The 22,968-nt window shown below is 41.4% G+C and overlaps 1 protein-coding gene across 7 annotated transcripts in view; it reads left to right on the top strand.

Moving 5' to 3' along the window:
- Positions 1-7,950, top strand: part of Rps6ka5 (ribosomal protein S6 kinase A5) — a 178,143-nt gene extending 170,193 nt beyond the window's left edge. For 6 of the 7 annotated variants that reach the window (XM_006240438.5, XM_017594169.3, XM_063261972.1 and 3 more), the window contains 3 exons: positions 2,597-2,756; positions 3,827-3,990; positions 4,745-7,933. In XM_006240438.5, coding sequence (XP_006240500.1) covers positions 2,597-2,756; positions 3,827-3,990; positions 4,745-4,984 — 564 coding nt within the window. In that variant the 3' untranslated portion in view covers positions 4,985-7,933. Of the gene's footprint in view, positions 1-2,596; positions 2,757-3,826; positions 3,991-4,744 lie in introns of all 7 variants that reach the window. The other variant, NM_001395592.1, reaches the window with a different exon arrangement.
- Positions 7,951-22,968: the final 15,018 nt, after the last annotated feature.

Genomic DNA, 22,968 nt, shown 5'->3' with positions numbered 1-22,968 from the left:
CCCTGCCCTCAACTCAGGGTTACAGAAATGCTCTGGTAGCCCTCCTCCAGAGCCACATCTTATTTTCACATTGCCATCTGTATCCCATCTGGGTCTTTCCTAGTCGGGTGTGTTTTCCCCGTGGCTAGCCATTTGCCGCTGCAGGTTGTCTCTTAGCTTTAAGTCTTATATGGCTTTCATCTGGGCACTTTGAGTCACCATTTCTCACTTCCAGACTAAACAGACATATTTAGGGATAAGAATCTTAAATAAAAGTAAATAAGCAACTTCTGTATGTTAGAGAGCTCTAAGGACTTAAATTGATATTTTTATTAGTAGTATCCTAAAAACATGTAAATACAAATGAGCCCTTCATTTTTTGTATTTTCTTTTTCATTATACATTTATACTTTACACTTGATCTTAGCCAAAAGGCTGAGAAGCGATATACATCTATACTTTACATTTAGGCCCATTGTGACCATCAAGCTCTTTTAAGGCTTTCAAAGAGTTTCAGACATCCAAATAAAGGTAGTCAAGCCCTTAAGTATATCCTAATTATTTCTTACACATACATATATTATTTCATGTATGTGTATATATATATATATACATACATATATATATATATATATATATATATATGAAAACAATCCATTGGAAAGGCAAGGATAGAAACCACCCTGTCTGTTAGATTTAATGGTTAAATGTTTAAGAAAAACAGGATAAAAATAAGGTTAATGATGTCATAGAGCACAGTCACAGTCACAGATGGCAGACACTGTTTTTGTACAGTATACACTGTATTGTACAGAGTACTAGTTTTTTTTCAGTAGATAATTTATAAGAAAAAAGATGTCATGAGGCCAGGCTTGGTGGCTCATACCCATAATTCCATCACTCAAGTAGCAGTTTCAAGTTCCAGGCCAGCCACTAGGCTACAGTGTGAAATCCTGCCTCTACAAATAAACAAAGCAAAGTGCAGATCATTGCATTAGAAACCCTTAAGGTACAGAATTTGTTATTATCTGAATCCTAATTCCATAAAAAACTAAATTGTTAAATTCTCATTCCAAATATAATTAATTCATATACCTATAATTACAATATATACTTAGTCTACATAATACAACATTTGTTTACAAAATATGAGCATTCATTGGATATTGAATACTACAAAATATCACTGCTTACTTTTTAGGAATGACACTGTCAGATTGTGGTTTGTTAAAGCCTCGTCTTTTGTAGACACATGAGAAAACAGTTACATAAGAAAATGAGCAAAATCAGCAACTGCATCAAATGATTAAAAAGGAGTTCTGCCAGTTTCCCCATAAAGCGAATGTGGCAGAGATCTAGTCCTAACTTACCCTGCAGTGAGCACACCAAGCACAACATTTACTTGGAGCTCTTTGTTTTACTTTGGAATTAGATGCCCCTCTTTCATCTTGCATTTAATAAATGGGAATGTTTTAAAGTAAAAGTAAATTATATTACCTTTATTGAATCAAATAAATTACTCCAAGGAAATAGATACTCTGTGGTTTGATTATAATTTAGTATACATCAAGAATGTTCAGTTCCTGTTTGAAAGGCACAGGACCTTAATTAAAGTAGGACTTGTACAGCATATAAGTCTGCTTGGGCTGCTCATAACCCTGCAAACCAAGTGAAATGGCAGAAGCTCGTTTTCTCCTTGTTTTGGAGGCTGGAGAGGGTGAGGTCATAGTGTTAAGATTGGCGTCTGGTGTAGACCCTCCCTCTGAGGACAGATGCTCTCTCCTTACTCAGCCTTTCTGTGACATGTGCTTGAATAGACAGGACTCTAGTGTCCATCTTTTAAGGGTACTAACTGGATCAGTGCCTTTGCTCAAAACTTCCTTTCAGCATCAGTACCTCCAGGAAAGCCTTTTCTCTAAATGCTTGGGAAGCATTGGGTATTCACATCTACATTTAGGGGAGACCAAACCTTCCATCCACAACAGTATTTATAAACAATGTTCAGGACCTAGAGCAGCCTACGGATTAGCACCCGAGTCCATTACAACATTTCCTCCAGCGGTTTACTCTTCATCTTATGTTTTCCTTTGTTCTAAGTTTTTGCTGTTTTTTTTTAAACAGGAGAATATAAGAGAATACCACTCTGGGTGTCTACTATTTTTCTGCATTTACTTTTATGGTTCCCCTGTGTGCATGCTGTTTGTCAGTATGTACATACAGATGTAGGACATATGTTGAAACAGACTTTATGTGTATAGTCACGTGTGTATAGTTATATCTTTGATTTTGCTATACTGTTTGCAATTGAAGATAGAAAGTTGTAGAACTTGATGACTAACTGTTAAACAAAACTTGTGAGGTCTCATCCTCCATGATGGGGGCTGCTGTAGTTACAAAAGTAATTTTCAATTGTGATGTCATAAAGGCCATGCTACAACATTTTGCAAGTCTTCGAAATGTGTTAGTTACTCTGATGATAGACATTCGTCTTAAATCCAGTGATGCTTACCGTAGTGGTGGATACATTATGCTCATGGGGTTAGTGCCTGCTCACTGGCATGGCTTGACCGTGCTGTCTGCAGTCATTCTGACTTTTTACTTCCTTTTTCCGCGGCAGTATACAATGCTGTCAGGGCAGGTACCGTTCCAGTCCCATGACAGAAGTTTAACATGTACCAGTGCAGTGGAAATCATGAAGAAAATTAAAAAGGGAGATTTCTCCTTTGAAGGGGAAGCATGGAAAAATGTATCCCAAGAGGCTAAAGACTTGATTCAAGGTAAGGCACTCGAGAGATCTGACCACGCCCAGTACACAAGTCTGTGTTTGCTTCTTGTTCCAGAAATCCAGGAGGATTCTCCAAGTCCTCCAGGTGGCCCGTCTTCCTTTCTTCTGGAATTCTCCCTTATGATCTCATCCCTATTTGCAGCACAAACTACCATGGCTCCTGTGGGCATCTCCCTACAGACCCAAAGCAAATCACTTTCTTCTGTGCTTCTCCCCAGCATGTTGTACTTCTTTCTCTTTTCTTTTGAATGGTGGCACTACCCCAAGGCCAGACCAACCACAGAAACAGAAGCCTTGGTGTCACCCTGACTGCCTATCTCCCTCCTTTCTGCCTACATGACTTTCCTGTCAACCCTGTGCCAAGGGTCATCATACCTTTTCTCAGGGAACATCCTTTGAAGAATCTCTCTTAGCCTGCATCTGACTCCTTCGCCTGCCCTTCAAGACCAGCCTTGCATGTCCTGGCTGGCCTGCCTGTTTCATCACGCTCTGCTGTGGTGGAATTCTTGAAGAGGACGCTGTGTCTTCACCCATGGCCCTCGTCTAGCTCCTTCTCATCACATGGGCCTCATTTCCTAAAGCTCTGTAGGCTAAGCATATCTCCTATGTTTAAAAGAGTTGTGCACTTTGCTGCTGTACTGGTCCTCTCAGGTCAGAACAGCTGTCCTGTCTCTGTCTCCATGTCTCCCACCTCTCTTTAAGTGTCTGCCCCCAAGTCTTTAATGCATTACCACATCCCTATCCTTGAAGATGGCTAGTGTTGGCTTATCTGGAACATACCAAGGCACCAGTGGAGTCTTTTTGAGGACTGGTTATTTTCTCCTGCTTGAAAAGCCAGTTGGTTTGCATACAGCCTCATAGAAATAGACTCTTGTGACCCTTTCTTAAGATCCAGTGTCCTCAAGCAGATTTAGGTATAAAAGAAAATACATTTGTAGGCGGTAACAGCTTATTGAAGCAATCATGTCGCAAGAACATAATTGACCTTCATGGATCTGAGGCTGATTGTTAAACTATGTTTAAAATGGAAAGTTATAAAATTTAAATGACTTCTTCCTGCAGGACTTCTTACAGTTGATCCAAATAAAAGGCTGAAAATGTCTGGCTTGAGGTACAATGAATGGCTTCAGGATGGCAGTCAGCTGTCCTCCAATCCTCTGATGACTCCAGACATTCTGGGATCTTCAGGAGCAGCTGTACACACCTGTGTGAAAGCAACCTTCCATGTAAGGCCCTGTTCTGTGTGCAAGTGTGGTTTCAAAAGGCTCCTGATCACATGTTCTTATTGGGTAGCTTTGGAGACAGTCTCCATCAATACATTTAAAACAATTGTGTGCTTTAAATTTTAGGTGTGTTTTTATAAACCACTTCATGTTATGAGCAGAAAACACATGGTGGGTCAGAGTTACTTCTAACTTAGAGAACACTAGCTGTTTAGGATGAGTTTCTGGAGGGACACAGTAATCTGATATTTGAATGTTTGAAATTCAAACGTGTGTAAGAACCCTCTCAAATGAAAGGTCGTTTCTTAGGAAAAGTATACAACAGAGCATTAGGAATTAAGGCCTGGGTGAAAGTTCACTGTTTAGCCCATTAGTGGCCAGCAGAGAAGGAAGGATGTGATGTTGTCCCAGGCAGATGCAAATGAGTTCACAGAATTAGTACAAGATGAGTTGAAAGAGGAATCAAGAATGTGAAGGGATTATCCTGGGGAAGGAGGACAATTAACCTTTCTCCAGCCTCAGAGGAGGATCTGATATGTGCAGTGTGAGGGAATGGAGAGAATGGCTTCAGGAATCCAGTTCTTCTCAGGGGCATGTGGTGTGAGGCGAAAATCCGACATGGCAGAAATTCAGGAGAGAGCTGAGTGTGGCAGCTCACACCCGCAACCTCAGCACCCGGGAGGTAGAGGCTAGAGAATCAGCCCCAGGCCCTTTAGTGCTGTAATTCTCATGTCCCACCCCACCCTTTTCTCTGCAGGCCTTTAACAAATATAAGAGAGAAGGGTTCTGCCTTCAGAATGTCGATAAGGCCCCTTTGGCTAAGAGGAGGAAAATGAAGAGGACCAGCACCAGCACAGAGACTCGCAGCAGCTCCAGTGAGAGCTCCCGCTCCTCCTCCTCCCATTCCCATGGCAAGACAACGCCTACCAAGACACTGCAGCCAAGCAACCCCACCGAAGGCAGCAACCCAGACACCCTCTTCCAGTTCTCAGACTGAGTGCTGCAGGAATGGTAGGCTGTCCTCGCTGACCCTTGCACCTCAGCTCCCTCAGCATGTGCCTGAGGTATGTTCTGTGCTTTAAAAGATGTGTCCCATTGTTCTCATTGGACTCTGCCTCGTAATGAATATTTCTTGGGGAACTCTACTTGGTTATCCTTGTCCAAAAGCACTGGACAGACAGCATTACTGTGAATAGAGGACACGTGATAGATACTTTTTAGCAGACTAACATGATGCCAGCTCAAGATTCTTCTTGAAACAGCAAAGGTTTCTGTAACTTTGGTGACTAGTTAGATAAGTCACAGATTTTCACATGTCTGCCAAGAAGACTTGAAAATTTCGCCATGCCTGGTGGACAAGGAAGGTTTTTAAGAGACTTGCACCTTTTGGGTAGTGATTTACTAGAGAAAAAGGTCTGTTTTCCAAAAAGATATAATGAATTTTATGTGTGACTTGTTTCTTAAAAGAGAATTTAACTTATTGTTTTTATTTTATGGTCATATATGCTGATAACCTGCTATTATTAATCTTTTTCTAAAAAGTAAAAAAAAAAATATTTAAGAATTTAGGGTCCTATGCTTTGCACCTGGGGCCCATCTGAGACGCATGCTAAGCTATGTTTGTTTTTAATTTTGCACTGCTCTTTCCTGACAGTTTGTTTTAATGGTTATTGTGGGAGTTAAGGTACATGTCTCTTGGTTTTATGTAACATGGCACTTTATGAAATAGTGTGAGTATTGCAGTCTGTCTTAGAAGGTGCACTGTTCCAAGCATCTGTGCTGATTTACCATTCGTACTCTACCTTCTTTCATCTGTCCCCACCTCTCTCTTCTGCTTTCTGTGCAGCAAGTAGAAAGGGACATGTTGTCTCATGAGTCATTAGCCACTTATGCACCAATCTGAGGAAAAGTAAAGGGAATTGTACTCAACACTGTGCTCCACATCTGTACACTGTGTCGCACTACAGCGAGCCGCCCCCTCCTGTAGGCAGAGACTATGTACATAGTATTTTAGAACCACAGCCATGCTTGACCCACACCGCATTTTATAAACTTATGCAGAGCACTTTTATTGCTCCAAAGTTCTGAATTCATACAGACAAGCACTATGCCATGAAGATATTTCACTGAAAGACTGCTGCATTTTAAAGTACAAACTAGTTAATTCCCTATGCAAAAAAGAAATCATGGATTTGTATGTGTTTTTCTTTAAAGCCATTACATGGAATGTCAGGACTGAGAAAAGGGTCTTCACTATGTCTACAAGAACTGCGTTTAAAAGGGTACCTCCCGACATGTTGATCTTACAGTTTTGTTAATGATAACCTCCTTAGCATTAGTTTGGGATTTGGACACGATACCTATTTATCTCTTTCTTAAGGTAATAGCAGCATTAATGTCAACCAGTGATGAATACTGAAGGTAACTGCATTCTGTGTAATGGTAATATATTTATTACTAAGTCAATGTATATATTAATAATAGTATAGGAAACAAAATGGCAAATATTAAAATATTTTCAAAATAATATATTATCCTGCTCACTTTTTGTTCACAGTAGTTACTGGGGATATTTTTTGATATTCTGACTGGCCAAATGAGTATATGATTCTAATTGAGTCAATAAAAATTTTATACTCCTAGCTTTCAGTCATTTCTAGTAATGATAGGAAACTGTGTGAATTACTAATAAACTCTAGCTATTTCACAAAAATGTGATGCCCTTGGGCAGAGGTTTTTAATAAGAATATGTCCACTCATTTTTACACTGGGTTATATTTGGAAATGTTTAAGTTAGTTTTTGAAGTTATTTGTAAATGTCTGTCCTGTAGGAAATATGAGTTACACAGTACAAACTAAGGAGACTGTTGCCAAAAGAAAGTAATCCAGAAAAGGGGTTCAGTGCCCTCATGATTGATTAGTGCATTGTAGATATTGGAATTGATGGGTTCTAAATTTCTTCACCTGGTATCTTCTGGAAGAATCAATAGTCACTAGAACGGGCAAAAGACAGGTAGAGTAAGAAGAAAGCCTAACTGAATCTTCTACCGGGAGCTTGTGAAAGGCCTCAGGAAACTTAAGATGCTGTCAGTAACACCCAATTTATAAGTGCTTGAAAGGCAGTACGTAATGATTCCTTGCAGGTTGTGTTAGGAAAGTTCTTTTAGAAATCACATTTAGTCACATCAAAACTAAACGATAAAAATGCTACGTACAAAAGCACTGAGAGGGGCTGGAGAAATAGGAGCAGTTAAGAACAGACACTGTTCTTGGCCAAAGGATAGGAGTTCCATTCCCAGCATGCATGGCTCACAGCTCACAGCAAGCCTGGAACTCCAGCTCCAGAGCATCCCATGCTGTCTTCTGGTGCACAGAAATGTTAAGTGAGATGACTTTTGATTTTAGGAGTAAAATAGAAGTAGATCAAAGAAACATAAATAATCTGCTTTAAGTTCCCTCTATGACAATGGTTCTGGCTGTCAAGTCAAATTATCCTACCCTTCTTTATGGATTACATTGTATGTAATTTATCCCACTGTATATCGGGAGTCACACATTGTATAATTGTGTCTGTCTAATATATCGAAAGGCAAAGATATGCTAGGAGAACAAAACTAAAGCAGAGGGGTTTCCTGTAATTACGATGCCAGATCCTGTTGCTGAATGAACTAATTTAGCTCTCTTGAAGTCCATCAGTTATCCCAAACCTCTATAAAAACCATTTAACTATTGGAATGAAGTGAATTTCAACATGATTATCTGTCTTGAGGTTGCGGGCTCATTTGTGCATGAAAACTGCTTTTTTTCTTTTGAGATTACTGCTAATTAAGTATGCAAATGGCTTTGTTTTAAATGTAAGGTGGTTATTTTGAAGAGTTCTACTAGGGTAACAATGAGTGATTTGTTTGTTCATTTGTTTTTTAATAAAGAAAATTCTTTATCTAAATATGAACTCAAATATTATATACAAGCATATAATTTATTGTCTACTTCTTCACTTTTCTTCTCTTTTATTTTTCTGGGTTTTCAAGACGGGGTTTCTCTGTGTAGCCTTGGCTGTCCTGAAACTCACTCTATAGACCAGGCTGACCTGGAACTCAGGGATCCACCTGCCTCTGCCTCTGCCCCCTGAGTTCTAGAATTAAAGTGTGCCACCACCACTTGGCCAGTGTTCTGTTTCAAACTTCTATTTTTTTGTTAAATTTATTAAGAATAAGCTGCTTTAAGATGTTGGAAATTTCCCATTATTGACTCTATATGCCTTATAGTTTCTGATTACTTTCAGATGTTTTCCCAGAGACCAGCAACAAGCACAATTTGGGGTGCTGGCAACATCTCTAATATTCTTTGATCTTCTAAGTTAATTTCTAACACATTGCTTACATTATATCAGAATAATTGTCCCCTAGATGAATTATTATAATGAAATATCTTCAGTCTAAACTGCTGGCCTCTCGAATGTCTTACACCCCAATTTCCAGTCTTTAATTATACTGTACTAAGATTCAAGGATTCGGGAACCCATAAGATTCACAGGGACGAGGAAGAATGTCTCAATGTTACAGGTATTGTATATCCTGCTTGAAGAAAAGAGCTACTACAGCAACACAAGTTTTATTCACATCTTGTTAAGTAACTTCACTCTCAATTGTGACATTCTTTGGAAAGAATGTTTTTTCTTCTTTTGCCTTTTTTTTATTGGATAGTTTATGTGTTTACATCTCAGATGTTATCCCCTTTCCTGGTTTACCCCTCTCCTATACCCCCTCCCCCTCCTTCTATGAGAATGCTCCCCCTCCTACCCATTCACTCCCACCTCAACACCCTGGTATTCCCCTACACTGGGGAAATGAACCTTCATAGGACCAACGGCTTCTCCTCCCTCCTATTGATGCCAGACAATGCCATCATCTGTTTCCTTTAAGAGTCGTTATTTAGTGAGCATGGTATCACATGCCTGCACTTAAGAGGTTGAGGCCTGGTTAAGAAATCCAGGCATGGCCTGCTTAGTAATTTCTGTGAGGGGAAGGGCTGTGTCTAGATGGAGACAGTGACATAGTGTGTTTGATGAGCCTCTCTTCCATCATTGTCAGTGTCCCTTGCTTTGGAGCTCACTCTGTACTCTGCTGAGCCTTCTTTACATCCAGTTCTATACTGGTTAATCATAGAAACCAGCTCATTTCTATCCTGAGGGGTTCTGCCCTACCTCTGGCTTGCTGTACATCCTAATTGGTGAGTTTGTGAAGTAAGCAGGTGCCAGGTTCCTTCTCCCCCTCACGCTGGGCTGAAAAGGAGCCCCCAGGGTGGGTACTGTTGATTGACAGCCAACTTTCCCCCCTTGCCATCTCTAACAAAGGGGAAAAGGCTAATACTTTGTATGTATTAGGAGACCTGAAATAAAAGACGGGATTCTTGGTAGCCATTCAGCAGGCTTCATTTCTGTCATGCATTTCTGCTGGGATGGGATGAAGGACATGTATTATTTTCTTAGAGTTGTTTGGCTGAGTATGAGGCTTTGAGTTCTGAAGATGAGTAAGATTTGTATTTCTTGCAGCATCTGCTTGCTGGATCATAGGAACCGGGGCCCTGCCTCACACTGCTGTTTACTTCAGCCTCTTGGGTTGCATAACACTTTCAACTTATGTGTTTATAAAAATCCCTCCATTTTGAAAATCCAGTTTGGTTCTTGTCCCTTTGTACATTTAGAGGTCTTTAAAACCTTTGCTTTGAAATCCTGTGTTTAAAAAAAAAAAAAAAAAAAGGAAATGTAGGCACATTTTCAAAAAATACCATGGCTTGATTTTTCTGACGTTTCTTCTTGTAGACAGATTTGGAATTTATCATTTATCTAGTTTGCCTTGCTTTAAAACCCGGTGAGGATAAAGTACCCACAGACGTTTTACTGACAGTGACACTTTTCAGTTTATGAGGTTGGTTGTGTAAAGTGAGCCCCGCCTGCTGGAGTGAATAAGCAGCAGTTGTCCCCGGCCATGGTGGGCATTTGGTCATCTTCACAGTTTTCTTTAGGTTCTACTCCTACCCTGCTGCCTGAGACTGTCAGCAGGGTGAGCGGACCGGTCACTACATATCAGTGCGAGTGAGAAGGGCAGCACATGCCGCCATCCTAAAACACGAATCCTTCAGTACCAAGGTCGGGGGAAACAGCTCTAAAAGCCTTACTGACATGACTTTTTTAAAGAAGAGGAAATTCCTAAAGTTGGCATGCCATGTGCAGTTGGCATAGTTCTCTTCGAGGTGGTGCATACCTGTCGATGTGGGGAGGAAAACTTGGTGAGAATAATTTAAGCCGTGATCAGTGACAAAACTGTTCGTTTATGGCTTTTTATGGCTTTATGAAAAGTTAAGGGTCCATCTGACCAAAAGATAAATGGGAAAGGATAAAGAGTGACTTCCCTTAGGTTCTGTGTGGAGAATTAGGAGCCAGAGTCCAGTCGCCTTAGATCAGATGAATCCTGTCCCTCTCCATGACCGTCTGCACTGGAGTTAAGTTCCCACACTTGATATGTATGCTTTTCTTGAGTCATTTTTCCATTTTCAAGTTAATAAGTTTGTGTGCAGTAATGAACCCCTACATGACCTTAACGAGAAGGGGATTGTGTGTGTGTGTGTGTGTGTGTGTGTGTGTGTGTATAAAAACGACCCTAAACGACCCTTAATTGAAGCATGTCCAAACTGTTTATAGTTAATGTAATGACTGACTACTGCTTTAAGTATACCATATTAATGGTTTCTTTTTCATTTGTCCTACCTCCTGCTTGGCTCATATTAGTCTTATACTCTCTTCTTTTAAATAAAACAAGGTTTTGCATTATGTATTTTTGAAGCCTATATTTTATCGATCTTTGACTATATCCTTTTTGATTATTTCCATTCCATTTTACTCTTCCTTATTCCCGTCTGAGATTATCTTTTCTGTCTGGAGCATTCTTTGTAGATGGGGTCAGGTGGGGTTGAGAGACAGCTCAGTGTTTAAAAGTACACACGGTTCTAGCACAGGACTGTAGTGTTCACACTAGGCCACTCACAACCACTATAACCAGCTCCAGGGGGACCCAGTGCCTCTGGCCTCCAGCTCCTTGCACTGTGTGCACATACCTGTACAGAGGTACGTAACCGAAAATGAAAACAAACCTAAGGGTGGGTTTAAAGTGTGTGACGTGCGGCTAGATGAGTTCACCATGGTGCAAAGATCAGCCTTGTTGACATTAGACAGCTGTGGCATCGCTACTTCGTACCCTTTTACAGGACCACTGTCACGTGTGGCCTCCCCTTGGCTAAAAAAATTCATTATATGACACAGTGCTTCCTTTCATGCCAGATCTGCCACCAGTGAACTCTCTTGGCTTTGGTTTTTCTAAATATTTTGCTTTTATTTTTCAAAACACCTTTGTTGGAATACAATGTGCTTAGCAGTATGAACCAAGCACTTAAAATGCACAGTTCACTGCTGCCTTCATTTTTGAGGTGTGCTTGCTGACTGTGCAGTCCTAGGTGTGCCACTTTAAAAGTACTGCTCCACTCCTTACATTCTGTGGCAACATCAGCTCCAAGTCTTATTTCCATGAGAAAGTGTCCTTTTTTTCTCTAGCTGCATGGGAGGGAGAAAGTTGTGACAAGGTGGCACTGTCCAGCCTAGACTGGTCTGGAACTTGATGTCCTTGTGCCTCAGTCTCTCTAGTGCTGGAATTACAGGGAGGTGTCACCGTCACCCACAGCTCTCCGACCACCTGACAGAGTTCCTCTTTGTCTTTGGTTTCACAAGTTTGAATATGAGGTGCCCCTGTGTGGTTCGACCTTTAAAAGGCCGACAGAATCTGTTGATTGATGGCTTTCCTTCTTGGAAGTTCTCAGTTACTCTTCAAATCACTGTTCCAGATCTATCCCCTCTGTCTTCCCTTTTAGGATTTCCTGAACCCTCTTCACCATGTCACAAATTATCTCACCATTCTTCTCCCCCTGTGCTTGAACTATGTTTACTAATCTGTCTTCGAGTTCACTAGGCCTCTCTTCTCCTGTGTCTATTGAATTTGAAATTTAATTTCTATATTATGTCAAGTTTTAAAATACCCGATGATTTTTCCATATACTTCAAGTCCCTAGTAAATTCCCAATCTTCCTTTTTTCATATTCTTTTTTATGGAAAAATATTTGTTTTGAAATTATTTTAATTTAGAAATAGAAAATGTCATACGAAGGAGGAAACAAACAAAAAACACAAAGCATCTGGGCAACTTTTTACTTCATGAGCTTGTCACCCACTCATTGGTTCACTAGTCCCATGATGAGAAAGGACTCAGCCACCCACAATAATGTTATTAATAGGGATATGGATCAGTCTCACAAAGATGATAGCAAATCCTATCGCTGTGGCCATGGTGATCTTCCGGAAGTCTTTTCTGTCAGGTTTGGTGCATCTTTTAACCAGCCTAATTGAGTCCCTTACAAACGGATGTCTTGGCTCGGCAAACTGCATTACCTGACCATGTTTGTAGGATGGCAGTTTGAGAGGGTAAAGACACGTAGCTTAGGCAAGAATTGAGCCCAACAGAATCCTTTTTTATACTCTTAAACATATTAATTAAAATGATTTCAGCTCTCCAAAAAGAAAAAGATCACATTGAGTTACTTCTGTTTTCTACATTTTCTCTTGGGTTTCAGTCATTTTCTCTTGCCTTTTGGCTTACCTTGTGAGCTTATCAAGCACCTTACATTGTGCTTTTAAGATCACAGAGGTTCTGGGTTATGTGGTCTTTATGAGGGCTGCGTTTTCTTCTGGCTGTTATATGAAATGCAGACAGAGCAGCGTGACCGCACCAGGGATTGGTGTTTGGACGAATTGGGGCTTACATATAAACTTAGCTGTTGTTACTCCTAGCAGTTGGCCACTGGGTTTCCATGATGATCCTGAATTCCCACATCTCTCTACTCAGCACCAAGAGCTGCCAAGACCTCTGGCCAACTCTTTCAGCTTCCATTTGCCACCTTTGCTGGGCTTCCTGAGGCCTGGCCATGAGAGACACCTCCAGGGGATCTGACCGCCAGCAGTTAGTACTCCTTGTTTACTTTCTTGGGGGTGGTCTCCTCTCTGGGACTCTGCCCTCACATCCCAAGCTCCAACTTTGCTGTCTTAAACTAAGTGCACTGTTGCTTTCTGCCGAGCTGTTTGCTGTGCCTACAAAGGAGTCACAGTGGCCGTGGTGCCCAACTCAGTGTGCTACTGCTCCTGTAGAAAGCCTGTGTCCCTTCGCTCCCTGGTGCTGGTCATTGATCCTACATATTTCTGTTAGCTTTTATGGTTATTTTCTATGGGTTTTCTACCTCAGACACAAGCTGTTCAACGATGCCCAAGAGCAGAAATCTGCTCTAATTGTTTTCAGTCATGCTGGGTTGTGAGAGGGTACCCGGGTTCCCCTCGTGTTACAGGTCTTCATTAAGGTTTGGTGCCCTGGCTTCAGACTGGAAATTATTGTGCTAGACACATGCAACGTAATGGAAAGGATAAGACCCTTTGTCTTCTTTTTAGACAGGATCATAAGTGGTTGCTGAATTTTTTTTGATTGCTTGTTAATTATGATGGCCTTTTATGATGATTTTGTACTCTAGTGTCTTATGCTTAGTCGTATCCACTCTCCCTACCACCCTTGACCCTGGATTCCATCCCTAAGAGTAGCAGCCATCCTTCATCTACCTCCGTGTCATCTTCCCCTGACACAGGAGAGACAACATGGAGTGCTTTCTTCTCTGTTACCAGCTCATTTTGTTTGGCATGATATTTTCTAGGTCCCTTCATTTTCCTGTGACCTGTGAATGACTTGATTTAATTTTTTCCTTATGGCTGAATAATACACATATGTATATATAATATATGTATACAATGTATATATATAGTTTCCTTTGTCCTCTATTGCTGGTTGATCCTTGTAGCGATTAGAGTTGGCTCTTCTGAAACAGATGTGATAGGGAGAAACTGGGACCTTTTGGGTGATCACACTTTGTTACTTTATATAAAAAGTTCTTTTTATTTAATAACATTTTTAATTGTATGGGCCTGAGATGTAGCTTAGTGTAGAATGTTTGCCTAAGGAGACAAGGTCCTGGGCTCCATCCCCAGTATTAGAAAAAACAATTCCATGAAGACGAGCCAGTGCATCAGATTTGTAAATCACCGTTGAGAGCTGGAAAGGCTTAATTATATGTATTAAAGGTGTGACTCCTGACAGTATACGCTGATGAGAAGCTTCAGTACTGAATAGTTTGAGTTAAAATCCTAGAAAGTAGCCGTGGTGTCATGACACATGCCTGTGATTTCAGCACTCGGGAGGCTGAAACAGCATAATCGAGAGTTCAAGGCCAGCCTGGGCTGCATAGTGAGTCCTCTCAGAAAAACAGAACAAGAGTCTGGAAAGGCAGCTCCATAGTGAAGTGCTTGCTGCACAAGCATGAGGGCCAAAGTTCAGATCCAGATCCCACTGATGTGCATCTGTAACCCCAGCCCGGGCAGCTGATCCTGGGACTCAGCTGACCAGCCAGCCGGTCGAGCAAAATGGTGAGCTCCGAGCTTAATGACAGACCCCCCCCCCAAAAAAAAGGGTGGGAGCAATAGAAGAAAATGCCTAGGTAGCCTAGGCCTCCCTGTGTACACACACACCACGTGCACACACATAAACTATATATACACCACAAGCACACACACACACACCACTATTTTAAAACAAGGGGGAAAATGTAATAAAACTCACAGGAACAAATTATGGAGAGTAAATGACTCTCTGGGAGGAATTCATTTTTTTTATACGACATGAGGTCTGATCATCAGTACACTGAGGTTTCCTATTTTAACTTCAGTTTTTGGAAAACATTTCACAGGTGACTAAGCCCTCATTAAATGTATCAGGACGCTTAAAAGTGGCTTGGTGTTCTCAAGTCAGTCTTCCAGAATAGCTTAAATGTCAGTATTATGAAGACAAAATGCATGCCGGGCACACAGCACTGTTAAACACTGCAGTCAAAGTGTTCCACTGTTTTGTCTCTTTTTCTTTCTTCCTTCAGAAACTGCATCCACTCTGAAGAGTCTGCACATTTAATCTCAGCAGCTGGGAGGTGGAAGCCAGAAGATCATGAGATCGGTTTCCTCACGTAGGGCTGGAAAGATAGCTAAGCAGTTCAGAGCACTTGTTCTTACAGAGGAACAGGTTCAATTCCCAGCATTCTCATGGCAGCTCACAGCCATCTATAAAATCTAGTTCTGGGGAATCCAGTCCTCTCTGACTTGTGAGGGTGCGTGGCACACACTTGATGCATAGACATATATGTGATTAAAAATATTCATTAGCATAAAATAAATAAATCTTACTTTAAAAAAATTTTTTAAAGATTTTTTTTATTTACTCCATGTATGTAAGTACATTGTTGCTGTCTTCAGACACACCTGAAGGGGACATTGGATCCCATTATGGATGGTTGTGAGCCACCATGTGGTTGCTGGGAATCGAACTCAGGACCTCTGGAAGAGCAGTCAGTGCTCTTAACCGCTGAGCCATCTCTCCAGCCCACTTTAAAAATTTTTAAAGAATGTTTTTCTCGTCTACTTAAGTGAGTTTGAGACCAGCTTGTGTTAAATGAGAGGCTGATGAAAGAAGAGGGGAAGGAAAGAAAGAAAAAAGTAAGGAAACTTCATCTAAAAAGAATTCTCGTTCTTCTCCAAACACAGAGTCCAAAGATAATGGTTTTTGTTGCTGGGGTTTGAATTCTGGGCCTTCGTGCATGCCAGGTAAAGAGTCTATCGCTGGGCTATATACCCAGCCTAAGGATCTGTACTACTGGTTACAATTCTTTTTCACATAGTAAAAGCCAGTCCCAAAAAAACCTAGAATTTCATTATATATCATAGTTCTGAAATCACTTAAGATGCATTTCAGGAGCTAAGCAGTAGCCCTGAGCACCCCAGGTTTGGTGCTTGGGAGGGTGGCTCTCTGAACACCGTCTAAAGGCCCTCTCACTGCATGATGCCATCAATAGTAAAGATACAAAATGGTAGAACCGCAGAGATTGGAGGTCCATGATTCCACAGGCTGCTGGGAGTGGGAAGTCGGGGTGACCACTCAGACTGTTGAATGAAGTAACGGGGCGTGGGGTGATGAGGTGGTCTGGAACTAGGTAGCTATAATAGTTTACAGTGATGTGAATACTCTGAGAGATACATTTACATGATTGTTGGGGGGAGATGTGTTGTCCAGAGTAGCCTCTTAACACCTGAGCCCTAGTGAGCCTCCCACTTCTAATGACTGAAATAACTGAATAACTGAAAACTAGAGGCATCTGACTTTCATTTTTAGTTTTGAAATTGCAAAACAACAACAAAACCCACCCTCTGGAAAGAGCATAGTCACTTGAGAAATGGCCTGAACACCTGACTGAAGTCTGTCACCCAGCCCTCGTTAACATGATAGATCTTACATTCGGGGACAAAATAGTCTCTTATAGATGACACGAGTATTCTAGCCTCGCTGGAGGAAAAGGGGACATATTTTTTCCCATGCCTAACAGGCCAGGGTGCTGTGTGTTACTGTTGACTATATCCAGCTTCCTGTTCTAATGGTTAATCACGAAATCTAGTTGTCCCAGTGAGAGCGCTGCAGTCCTGTTTCAGCTCTGTTCCTGTTTACTGATTCCCGGACTCTCTAAATCCTGTGTTTACTGATGCTCTCAAAAGCACGTTCAGCTGCACTGGTTCACTGAGATGATACTTACAAAATCGTGTGTAGCATTGGTCTTTCAAGCAACCAAACCACTTTTTAAAAGTCGTAGGAATATCTTATCCCTCATAATGCCAACATTTATCAATTTTCTAAAACAGTGCTGGAGGTGAGAAAGCAAACCCCGGTCTTTGTGAATGAGACAAGTTCCACACCTTAGCCCAAAGATGTCTTCATCTTGGGTAATTTATACTCATAGCACCTAAAAGTTTATCAGTGTAATACTGAACTCAAGGTATCTTTTTATCCACTGATTGAGGCGTCACATGCTATCACATTGGTTTCTGGAGGAGGCAAAGATGAACTGCTTTGGAGAAAACAAAATAGGTTTTAAATTTTTCAGAATGCTTTTTATAGCAATCGTGAATAGATTTTTTTTCTCAAAGTGCAGATCGTTTTTCATAAAAATCTTCACATGAAGAATATTTATTACCATGTAACAAAATTAGGACTTTACATTTTTGAGTGGCAAATGTTTTGAAAATTATTTGTACTGGTAATTATTGAAATGTTTTCCTTAATAGATTTAGAATAAGGCATGCCCAACATGTAAGAATGTGAATACGTATCACATTGCATCATAGTCCAGTTCTTTATCTTTTTTTAAAGCAAGAATAGGCCGGGAGATAAAGTCTTATTTATAGTAAGTCAGCTTATGACTTCATCTGATACAGTTTGAATGGTCTACTGTCAGAATGGTCTACACATTCTAAACACTGCCCGTGCTTTTTAATTCCTGAGTCTGATGTTAGCCTCTTTTGCTTATTTTTTGTATTTTTTTATTTTGGTTCTGATTTTGTTTGTTTGTTTGTTTTGGTTCTGAGAGAGCCCCTTGGGTAGTCCAGACTGGTCTCAGACTCACTGTGTAGTCACAGATGAACTCCCGATCTTTTTACCTCCTCCCCTCAAGTGTTGGGATTACAGGTGTTTGCCACCAGAGCCAGCTTTGATGTTTGCTTTCTAAAGTTAGAATAATCAAATTCTTAAGAAGAGTCCATAGAATTTTTTTCTAATGAGTAATACTGTGTTGGTTTGAATATGCTTGGTTCAGGGCGTGGCACTATTAAGAGGTGTGGCCTTGTTAGAATGGGTGTGTCACTGTGGGCGTGGGCTTAAGACCCTCATCCTAGCTGCTCGGAAACCAGTATTCTGCTAGCAGCCTTCAGATGAAGATATAGAACTCTCAGCTCTGCCTGCACCGTGCCTGCCTGGATGCTGCCATGTTCCTGCCTTGATGATAATGAACTGAATCTCTGAACCTGTAAGCCAGCCCCAACTAAATGTTGTCCTTTATAAGACTTGCCTCGGTCATGGTGTCTCTTCACAGCAGAGAAACTAAGACAAACATATTCAATTAAAAATTTGAATTTTTGAGAATTCTATTTAGAATTTTAATTTGAGCAGCAAATATGTTACAAAGTTTAAAACTATAAACATTGGTTGCTGTGTTCAATGATACGCAGTCTTCCTCAGGTAGGCCTTGTAGAAGTTGCCTCTGTGGTTTGTGGCTCTTTTTTCAAAGTTCAAGTACAATGTCTATAATAGTTGTATTTTAAATCTGATGGCATATTTGGAAATTGCTAAAATTACACATGCAATGTGAAATTCATGCTTCCATTGAGGCTCCTTGCACTATAATTAAAATTCAGTTACATTATTGTTTTATCTTAAAATATTTTTAGTTACTTAAGTAATAGTAACATTATGAAGTACGTGTGTGTGTGTGTGTGTGTGTGTGTGTGTGTGTGTGTGTGTGTTTATATATATATACACATATACACATTTGACTAACAACATAGAACTGAACATCTGCCCTGCCAGGGATCCCCTCCTTACTGAAGTGCTGTCTGCTGAAAATGATGGGCGAGCCAAAAAGGTGTGAAAAATTCATGTTAGCTTCTTTTCCATGAAAGGCGCAGATTTAAATGGTTCACGGGAGCACACACACTGTTTTCTTAAAGTCCTGATGGACTGGAATGAGAGGTGCTTGTTACTTTGATACTTAGCATCAAAGGCAGGACTTGAATCTAATAGCAGGACTGCATCATTAAACTTGCAGAATATGAAACACAGTACACAGAGTAGGAAGTACTTTGGTTTGAATTTTGTTTTCTCAAGCTGAAGTAAGGAATTACCAACTTGATTGATTTTATCTAGACACCATAAATATGTTGCTTGCTTGCTTTATAGATGATGGGAATTTTTCCTTTGGTTATTCTCCCTGCTAGTTTTTAGGGTTTGATTAATTTTATAAACAACACCCAAAGTCCATGATGGAAGATAGGAAAATTAAAATGGCATAGCAAAACTCTTTTTCTTCTAAGAGAGCTCACTCTGCGATTGACTGACAGCGGTCCTTTCTGTCGGGGTCTTTGATCTCCCTCCTTGGTAACTGCTTTACAGACTTCATAACCTTTTCCCCAGCATAGGCTTCACGAAATGCTTTTACTTCAAAGTAAATGTGTTTAACGTAGAGGAAATAGAGTTGCAGGTGTGTCTCTCCGTGGCAAAGGAAATGTGCATTCTTCTGTTGCGATGGTAAATGTGAGCTGTCCCAACAGTGCTTGGCTCCGACCAGCTGTTCTCCAGTGACACTTAGAACTTGGGAGGCCTTTCTTCTTGATGGGCTCCTTGTAATCAGATTGATGAGTAAATATTTGCTCCCTGCGCCCTCTAGATTTTGAAAATCAGTGGTTTGATTTGAGGAATCTTTAAAGATAAATTTTCCACTTTTAAAGAAAAAGGAAGTTTTGTGAAGTCCCATCAGGAAAGCAGTTTTGTCCTAACTGACATACTTGATAATTGAGTGAATCACCCGGCCGTTTTATACCTCTGTTTCTTCATGTGCAAAATGGAGATAATTGTATCTGACCATTCTCCTTTAGGACCAATTCAGGAAGAAAAATGTCACTAAGGTTCATTTACCCCAAAATGTGCAGAACAAAGAGCCGGATTTTAAAGTGCAGACCTGTTAAAATAGTTAAAATAGCAGTTCAGTTTTAGAGGCACGAATAGTGAGTGACGAGAAGAAGCAGAGTCTGAGGCTTTGGCAGCTGTGATGTAGATCAGCCTTTATTTATTATTTGTCGTTACTGAATACATTAGTAAAGAGTTGTGTGGGGCTGGAAAGATGGCTCAGTGGTTAAGAGCACTGACTGCTCTTCCAGAGGTCCTGAGTTCAATTCCCAGCAACCACATGGTGGCTCACAACCATCTGTAATGAGATCCGATGCCCTCTTCTGGTGTGTCTGAAGACAGCTACAGTGTACTCATATATAATAAATAATTCTAAAAAAATAAATAAACAAACAAACCCTATTAAAAAAAAAAAAGAGTTGTGTGCATTGTCCGTCCAAGCATGGGTTTAAAATGCAACATCTCACTCGGGTAGTCTGCAGAATGTTGTCGTTGGAGTTGGCTATACACCAAGACAGTTTCCTGCCGGAAGCAGGGTTCCTTCCTGGTGATGTCACTGAGAGGTACCCATGTGATCTCTTCCTAAGAACCTTTGGAGAAGGCTGAGCTGCTCCCACACTCTGATGTATTCCCTTTGTTCCAGAGCATCCTAAAATGTGGAGGTAATCATAAGACGCAAACACACCCTCACCTTCCCGAAAGGCTGAGCCCATGCAGGATTGTCTAGGTTTTTCCCACGAGGTCCTTTTTTGATTGCTTTTTTTTTCCGTAATTTCCTTATAATATGAAAGTAATTTCTCTTCTTTTCTTTCTTTCTTGTTTTTGGTTGGGAGTGATTTTTGGATTCTGGGTTTTGTTTTTCAAGACAGAGTTTCTTTGTATATTCCTGGCTCTTCTAGAACTCACTCTGCAGACCATGCTGGCCTCAAACTCCTAGAGAGCTGCCTTTCTCTGCCTCCCAAGAGCTGGGATTAAAGGCTTGCACCACCACCGCCTAACTAATAATTTCTCTCTTTTTACTTTTCTCTCATGTAACATTTATTTTGACAGGGAAGGAGGTGGGGGAATGTCTTTTTGTTGTTGTTGCTTAATACTCTGCATTTATACTTGACTTGTGTGCTGCTGGGGCAACAAGGTAAGTTGCCCCAGGAAGTAAGGCTAGGACCTGAAGGTGGAGGCACTGGTGGGATCCCAGAGAAAGAAATTGATTTTGTTAGTACCCGCAGGAGTGCAGAGGACCAGACAGACCCCTTCCTGGGTCAGACCAGGCAGTGATTCCATCTAAGACTTGTTGAGGAGACTGGATTTCTAGTATGCCAGCCTGTGAGACTCCGTGTGGATCCTACTGCTCAGGCTTGGGCCTGGCATGTAGCATGGGTGTTTAAGTCACTTCCTGTTCATTTGGGGGAAATGATAGAGTCTGGGTTTTGCTCACTGACCCCTAAGTTAGCATCAATAAGTAAACATACACACACACACACACACACACACACACACACACACACGTATTCCTTCCTTCTCCGAGCCCTGTTCAGGGTACTATGTTACTTATTATGCCATATGAAGCCATTAGCAGAAATTATCTGTGTCTTACCACCGTAACCCATTTTAAACAGTTTTTGTACACTCCCATCCACCTCCTAACAGTCCATGGAGGTCCGTCAGGCAGAAGCTCTTGCAGCCAGCTTGGGTATATTTATAAAGCGCAGGACCCGTACTTGTCAGTAGGCCTTCTGAAAAGTTTGTTTTCAGCCTTGTGAATGCAGGTTCATCTCCTGCCAGAATTGTCTTGGGTTTCAAAGGACGAGTGTCGAGGGTGTCTGGTGCCGAGACTGTCTCTGTAGCCTTTTTGTTTGCTGGTTCTGTTGCTACCTGATAAGCAGGGCCTAATTCATCATCCCCCAAACAGGCACAGAGCGTCCATACAGGCTCTCTTGGCAGACTGAGCCTCTTCCTCACCTTGCCGAGGGGCAGAATTGCTTGCATTTTTTCCTTTCACTGGTCTTCGACTTTTCCTGCCTGGCATGATGAGGTTCTTTGCCTGCACATCTTTCTCTCCCCTCTTCTCTCACCCTTCTCCCACTTAGCTTTAAAAAGAAACAGAAGCACCCCACCCTGTGAATGGGAATCTGTGAGGGGCATAAGTGAGACTCGCCTTGGGAGTATATTAGTTCTTCTTCCTTCAGTGGAAGACTCAGTTTCGAATGTCATTAGAACAGGTCTTTTAAAAGCTGGTCTGGGGGCCAACCTTTGACAGTCACTCGGTCCACACTTCTTTCTTTTGTGTGGCTTGTGCCCTCCAGCCTCAGGGCACAGCCACTTGAGAGGTGAAATGAGGGGAATTTGAATGTGCTTATCTCAGGCCGATGGGCTGGTGCTGGGTTTCCTGGGAGCACGGAGACACCGATCTGGGCAATGGGAAAGCACAGTCTGAAATGTGGGAAAGCCAGAGCTGGTTCTGCAGTCCCTGGCCTACAACAAGGCCAGGGATGAGGGGTTCTCGGACTCTTGGACATCCAGGCTCCATGAGGAGTCAAAGAGGACCCACAGAAAAAAAAAAAAAAAAAAAAAAAAAAAGAGGACCCACAGGCTGAGGACAGTGTCTATCCTGGGGCCAGGGGAAAGGTGAGTGCTGGCTTGTCTCAGCTATTATTGTCCTTAGCTTGGCGGTGATTGTATGGCGGGCACATGGGCCTTCTATGGGAGATTTAGCTGTTGCTCTGTAGGCAAAGGCCTTTTTCATGTTCCCCATGGTGGTGGTAGATGAAGGAGTCCATGTTTATCTTTACCACTTATTGGCTGTTTTTCATGGAAAATGGGTCCATACCTCCTCAGGGTCTGACCTGAGATTAAATACCTTTTGCCGGAAGGGATGCCTGGGAAGGGAAGCTTATTAGATAAGCCCCTGGGCCTCTGTATAACTCATTAGCATTGAGAACTCGCTTATGTGGGGAGTGTGGCAGGAGTTCCAGGCCAGGAATCTGGCAGGGAGCCGAGAATCTCCTAAGTCTCAGGTGTGTGCCCACCGAGTCTCTGAGTCTCTATCCACCACACTTCCTGACATGGTTTTACTGTCTCACAGGTAACCTTGGAAGAAATAAGAAATGCATTCTTTTTGTTTGTTTGTTGATTAGTTGTGTTTTTGAGACAGTGTTTTTCTCTGTAATAGCCCTGGCAGTCCTGGACTCACTTTGTAAACCACACTGGCCTTAAACTTACAGAGATCCACCTGCCTCGACCTCCCTGAAGAAAAGTAGGCATGCAAAGAAGGGTTACTCTCATGGCAAGG

This window comes from Rattus norvegicus, chromosome 6 (assembly GCF_036323735.1).
Source record: "Rattus norvegicus strain BN/NHsdMcwi chromosome 6, GRCr8, whole genome shotgun sequence".
Lineage (NCBI taxonomy): Eukaryota > Metazoa > Chordata > Mammalia > Rodentia > Muridae > Rattus > Rattus norvegicus.
This window is presented reverse-complemented; position numbering and strand designations above follow the sequence as displayed.